General features: G+C 40.4%; 1 protein-coding gene across 1 annotated transcript; it reads right to left on the bottom strand.

The window, feature by feature from the left end:
* Positions 1–506: 506 nt before the first annotated feature.
* Positions 507–3,875, bottom strand: LOC131620096 (uncharacterized). The gene is made up of 3 exons (XM_058891117.1): positions 3,442–3,875; positions 1,871–3,364; positions 507–524 (listed from the first exon to the last, which is right to left on the bottom strand). The coding sequence occupies exons 2-3, from the start codon at positions 2,894–2,896 to the stop codon at positions 507–509; spliced, it is 1,044 nt and encodes a 347-aa protein (XP_058747100.1). The 5' UTR covers positions 2,897–3,364; positions 3,442–3,875.
* Positions 3,876–6,547: the final 2,672 nt, after the last annotated feature.

The raw sequence follows: 6,547 nt of genomic DNA, 5'->3' as shown, positions 1-6,547 counted from the left end.
AGCATATAACAAAAAGGTGAAAGGTAAAACTTTTGTTAATAATGATCTAGTTTGGAAAGTTATTCTACCTATAGATCGAAAGAATCAGGCACTTGGTAAATGGTCCCCACATTGGGAAGGACCCTTTCGAATCTTAAAAGTATTCTCGAACAATGCCTACGAAATTGAAGAGTTAGCAGAAGATCGCAGGATCTTAAGAGTAAACGGGAAATACTTGAAGAGATATAAACCTAGCATGCATGAAGTAAAGATTGCAAAGACGTAGACACTCAAAGTACTACGAAAAGCCAAAATGGTCAGGCATGTGTCAAAATATACTTCACATTGATCAAAATGGCTTTAGAATCAGAAAGAATTATGGAAAGAAAAATCAAAACACCAAAATATTCTTTTCATTGCAAGCATGGAAATGCATTTCATTACAAAAAGATCCAGAAATAGGATCTGAGATTACAAAAAGAGAGGAAGGCATAGACATACAAAAAGATTAAACCTAGACTCGCTAGTTAATTCTGGTGTCTAGACTGTCCAGAGATAGCACAAGAACAGGTTCAGCTTCGAACATGTCCCTAGCCCCAGAATCACGCATTCTTCTCACTACGCCTTTCTTGAGAAAAATGTAACTAAGGAGTCTCCCATATGGAAGACAAGTTACACTTTCTCGACGGTCCACGCCGATAGCAACAGCTTTGACAAGACCTTTGAAGATCATCAAAGGTATGTTAATCTTTCTTCCCCGAATACCACAGAGAATAAACTCCAGATCTTCAACCATGATGTTATTCTCATCAATCACCCGAGGTTGAAAGTTGCCTACGAGCATTTGGTGCCAAATCCTGATGGTTTGTGCGCTGTAGCGATCACTATCCATGAGTGTTCTCAACATGATATGAGTAGTCATGCTGAGAACATTATCATCAAAAGTTGCTCCGGTGTTATTGCATCTTATGAGATTGGCAATAGTGGTGGGGGTAATGCTAAGGTGAGCATGTCGAACGGATGAATCAATGGTGGCTCTACCTTCAGGGTCCATGCGTAAAGACGCATTCATCCAAAACTCTGCCACCATATTAGGGTAGATGGCACCCTCCAGGACTTCCTCAAAATAGAAGTTCAGTTCCTGATTAGCAAAGAGATTTTCAATGTTAATGAAATGACGAAGGAGTTCATCCTCATCAAGTCTGAACTCACCCTTGATGAGAGCTTTGAGATCGTTAAAGGAGAGAATTCCAGCCATTTCAGGGAAAAATGGTGTTTGAGAGGAAAGAGTTGTGTTTTCTCTTTTTTCTGTGTTTTGGTTTGGGGAAGAAATACTTGAATGAAGAAATAAAAGTGATATGGAACCCTTTATATAGAAGGAGAATAATGAAGGTTGGTTTTACATTTTTAATGAGTGATTAGACTGCGGTTCGTTTTTCAAAGTAAGAAGTTATGGCCTCCGCCGTTTCCCGCCCTTGGAAGTTGAAAAGTAATCATTAAACTGATGCACGCACGTCTGAAAACCGACGGTTTGGAGAAAGTGACGTCACTTTTAATAATGAGTATGGCTAGAAGAAGTGGAAACGTCAAGTCTAGAGGCAAGAGTGCTGCGAAGGATGTTCAGGTTCTACATGTTGTATTTAATAAAAGCACTGTAGGAAATCTAAAGATATATTTGGCAGAAAATTGAAAGATTTGTTAAAATTACTGCAAGCAAATATTATAGATAGAAATGGGAGTCAGGCGTACAAATATTATATGTCTCGATTACAAAATAAAAATCCAACAAATGAAACAAGATGGAAGACATCTAGCTAAAGTCCTCAGGGAGATTCCTTTTGATCTTCAGATATTGAGTTTCCCATGAAGACATTCGAAGGTCAATTAGTGCCCTTTGTTTCTTCAACTTTTCGATCTCTGGCACTAACTTCTGTGCAGTCTCGAAATGTTTGATTCCTGACTGCACCACTTCGAGCAAATCTTGTTGGTTAGATTCTTGGAGGGCTGCTTGGCTACTTTCAGCTTCCTTTATCTTGCCCTCGAGCATTTTTATTTCTTGTTTCCAGGAGCTGATTTTCTTCTCATATTCATCAATGGCTTTTTGATTCGCCGAATGTTTAAGCTTGAGGGCTTCACCTTGTTTTGTGGCTTCCACAGCAGAATTCCATGAAGAGTCATGAGAGGCCACTATCTTAGATAATTCTTTCTCGACGTTTTGCTTTCGAAGAATGTCAGCTTGGAGTTGTTCAAGGAGAGAGCCTAGCAGAACAATCATCTCTGAGACTTCTGGGGAAACTTGAAGCAAATCTACTTTCTTTAAAAGTTGATTTAAGTTGTAGCTTTTAACAGGGTCCCGGTTGAGAACATCTACAAGATTGACCCCAAAGAATCTCTCTTTTATCTGTCGAAGAAGCTTAGGAGTATCTTCCTTGTCACTAGAATCTGCAGTTACAGCTGGAGAGACATCAGGCTCCGAAAGTGAAGAAGTATTCACATTCATGATAGCCCTTAGGAACCCAAGAGGATCAGTTTGTTTAAGTTGTTCAAGCTCCGAAGGAGTAGGCTTCGTAGGAGCAGGCGTCGAAGTTGTCTCAGGAATAGTTTTTACATCGGGAGTCGAAGTTCCCTGAGAAATTGGTTTTTCTGGTTGAGAAATCTCCTCCATGGCATCTTTTTCCGATGCAGAATCTTCGTTGCCATGAGATTGCTGGTTCACATTGTCGCTTCCGGAGAATGGATGATCCTCTTCCAAATCTTTGCCTTGATGAGTAGGTGGGGATTCGTCAGTAGATTGGCTTTCTTCGATTGGCTCATTAGGCAATATAGTGGCAATTGGCCTAACGTCTTCGAAGACTGGTGAGAGAACATGGGTTCTAGCTTGAGAAGTATCTGTTTCGAACGAAGCCAAGATAATCATGAGGTTAAGCCTTCGAAAGTTTTAATTGACGAAAGTTGAAATTTAACAATTACCATAAAGTTTATCAACATCAATGGTGAGGCCAGGGTCTTTGAAACCAGAAGTAGCAGTGCCAGCATCATCCTGCAATAACAAGGTAAAATGCCAGTGCAATTAGTTAGTTAAAATTACAAGATAATATGTAAGACAAACGCAAGATACCTTGGGTGGATTATTGTCTGGGCTTGAGTTATGACTTTCCAAAACAAGAGCATTGCTGGCAGTCTTCAAAGGAGACTCTTCAGAAGACGCCTTATTGCCAGGAGAAGCAGCTTTTGAAGGACTTGCCTTTTTCCCTTTTCTTGAAGGGGTAACAGCTTTGTGTTTCTTTTTCTGTCCTTGTCTAGTTTGAGGAGGAGATTTGTCTTCACCATCTGAGGCATTGGTCGAAGAAGCTTTACGCTTCGAACCCGTTGGGGGTTTCGAGCTCTGGCAAGAGAAAGACGAGGAAGATGAGCACCAATCACAGAATTGTACAAGATTGAGAGTATAAGATAAGTATTTACCGTGGGCTTCTTATCCGTGACGATCGAATCACTTTCGTTTGGTTTGTCGCTTTTAGATGTCTCAGACTCTTTTGGGGCAGAAGCTTCTTTAATCTTCCTCCTTCGTGCAACAGCTGTAGTTGAGACTGAAATCAGTATATCAGTAAAAGAAAAGAAAAGTCAGTCGAAAAAGATTGCCTTAATCCAAACCTTCAGGTATTGGAGTCAGGACACGAACGTGTTTAAGATCTATATGAAGATGTCCTTTGAAAGTATCCAAGGTATGCTTAGTCGGAACCACTCGTTCAGCGCGTTTTTTGGCACTCTCTTGAAGAATTTTGAGAGCATTCCCACACACGAACCAGTCTGGGAAAGGAGGACTTAGAGCCACACCAAAATCAGCACTTGGTAGTGGAGGGAATTTTGGAGGATGAAGTTTGAAAGCCACTTCATAACGTAGTTCTGGTCGACATACGAGGGCAATTTCAATTTATTTAGTTTGGTGGAAAACTTTTCGCGCAAAGTGACTGCAGCCTCACGAACGGTCCGACTAAGATCATCAGGCCTATAGATAGTTTCAAAGAATTTTTGAAAAGCTTGGATTTCTTTAATATGAGTTGAAGTACCTTTTTTGAAGTTCTCCTGCACATCAGTGAAAGCTGCGGTTAGTTCTTGAGCAAGGCTATCAGCATCAAAAATTTGAGAGCTATAATACTCTGTCCACCATTGATGGAAATCTGGTGTAGAGTAAAAAGAAGGTTCAAAAGGAATAGGAGAAAGATTGGCGACGCCAGTATATTTGTTGATTTTTCGTTCACATTCTTCTTCAGTCAGATACAAAGTGTGGAAACACATATGGTTCCTTTTCTCATATAAGCACTTGGGTGTTGTTTGAGTTAACCCAAACTGCCTCGAGACCAAATTTGGTTGGTAGCACATGAGGGTACATTGACCTTTTGACGGTCAAAGACGTTGGGAAAGCAACCTTGGAGTCAGGAAGGCTTCCCAAATTTCCATGGATTCAGTTTGCTGATCTTGAGATGTTGGTGGAAATTTTCGAGTAAACCATTCAGGACCTATTATTCTGTGTGCAAATGGGGCCATGGAAGGATCGAACTGATCACGCCGAGCAAACATCATTGAATACGCCAAGAAATGTTCATGAAGGTTTCCCATTTCCTCTTTTGGAGTTAGGTAAGCTAACCTGGTCCCTTCTATAGTTCGATTTTTGATTGTGCTATCTTCCTCATTGACATCTCCTCGAAAGGGAAGATAAGTTTCGAATGTGGCATTGAGCCACAGTTGCAATAACCAAAAAGGACCAGCATAAAGTAAGCAGCCAGATTTGAAATTCTTGGTAAGATTCACAGCTTCACTAAGGTTTTCGTAAAGAGACCCTAGAAGTAGTTGGCTGAGGTTGAGTTTTCTACCAGCATGCAACTGATTAGCCATGCAAAGGTACCTCTTTGCAACCTGGATAGATCTTGAGCAGAAGGTGCACCGTGAGAGCCATAATGCTAGAAAAGCAATATGCTCTTCGTCAGATACTGTCGCCTCGGTGGTAATATGGTGTTTCTGGATGAATGCCGTGTAAGTAACTTGCGAATCGTTGAAACCTATAGTGTCATTATCCATGTCATTAGGATCAAAGGTTTCGCCAGTTGGTCGAAGTCCCGTAATAGCAGCCACATCAAAAAGCGTGGGGGTAACCATTCCACAGGGAAGATGGAAGGTATTGTGAGAAGCATCCCAGAAATGAACCGCTGCTACTAACATGGGTTGGTTGTATTCTAAACCTGTTTTTGACAGTTGGATCAAATCGTATATCCCTAACGATTTCCAAAAGGACCCTTTTTGTTTCTCTACCTTTTCTAGCCAAGCATAATACAAGTCAGGATCTTTGGCTAAAGGGATTGACCTAAAAACTTTTACAGAATTGGTCATATAGTTTAACCTAATTTTGGCTAAAGTTAAAGGGGTTGCAGTTGAAGTTTTCTCAACATTAGCAGATTTGCCTAAAGGAGAACGACCGTCTTCATCTATCTTAACTTTGCTAACTAATGGTCTAGTCTTGTAATAAGCAGGGAAGAATTTATTCACAGATTGGATACTTTCACTCGGTAGCGGACCCATAAAAGCAAGAGTTTTTCCAGAAAGATCAAAAGGTATGATTACCTGGGAAGCGTAGATTGCGCGTATTTCTTCAGTGTTAGGGTTTGGAACGAACTCTCGTTCCCCAGAACGTGTTGTTGATTGGAGCTTCAAAGCGGGTTGAAGAACATTTGAAGATGAAGCCATGGAAGAGTTTTTGCTAAAGAGAGCAAGATTTTAGAAAGAGTGAAGATATTCTTAGTTTTCTCGGTGTAGAAGATGAATGGAAGGCGGTATAAAGACACAAGGTCAAATATTTAAAGGTTTAACGGAAACCCTTTAAATCTTTTGGGTAAAACCCGAGAGACACATGGCGTTTGGTGATTTAATCCAACGGCGGTCGAATGAGTTAGCTTCACTCCTAGTATGTAGGAGTAATGATCAAGAAGTAAGGTTAAAACGTGGGAATGTAAGTTATGAGAAGACATCTTTGAAAATGACAAGACGTTTCGGAAACAGTGTTATCAGTGATTATGACGTTAGTCGGCAGTCTTGGAACTTTCAAAGATCATAAAAACGAAATCTTATAATGACAAGAAACGCCTATTTCTGTTGATTCTCGAAACAGGCATTTATTGGGGGCAATTTGTTAGCTGAAGATTTCGTTTTATATTGTTTGTCCTTCGAAGGAGTTGAGAATCGAAGGAAAGATGGTTACTGATGGCCATCCCTTAAAAAGTGAAAGAATGGCTACTGATGGTCATGCCTCGAAGATACAGACTTCTAAGTTCGTTGAAGATAGTGAACACTGAAAGACTAAATGAAAGCATATGTCTTCGGGACTTAGACAAAATTTATAAAGTATATATTCAAGTATTACTACTTAGCGTGTTTTTTAGTAGTGTTTGTTTAATACACTGCCACGCGTCGAAGACGGACTCAGGCGGGAAGATTTGAAATTCGAAGACGGTTTCGTAACCGTTCAAATACAGATGGCTTCGCTGGAAGTTCTGATGAGAAACGTGGCAGCAGATTA

The sequence above is a fragment of the Vicia villosa genome, linkage group LG7, assembly GCF_029867415.1.
Source record: "Vicia villosa cultivar HV-30 ecotype Madison, WI linkage group LG7, Vvil1.0, whole genome shotgun sequence".
In the NCBI taxonomy this organism is placed as follows: domain Eukaryota; kingdom Viridiplantae; phylum Streptophyta; class Magnoliopsida; order Fabales; family Fabaceae; genus Vicia; species Vicia villosa.
Note: the sequence above shows the minus strand (reverse complement) of the source record. Positions and strands in the feature narration are given on the sequence as shown.

Coding starts and splice junctions, on each gene's coding strand:
- LOC131620096 (XM_058891117.1), bottom strand. CDS start 2,896: ATGATTATCTTGGCTTCGTTCGAAACAGATACTTCTCAAGCTAGAACC.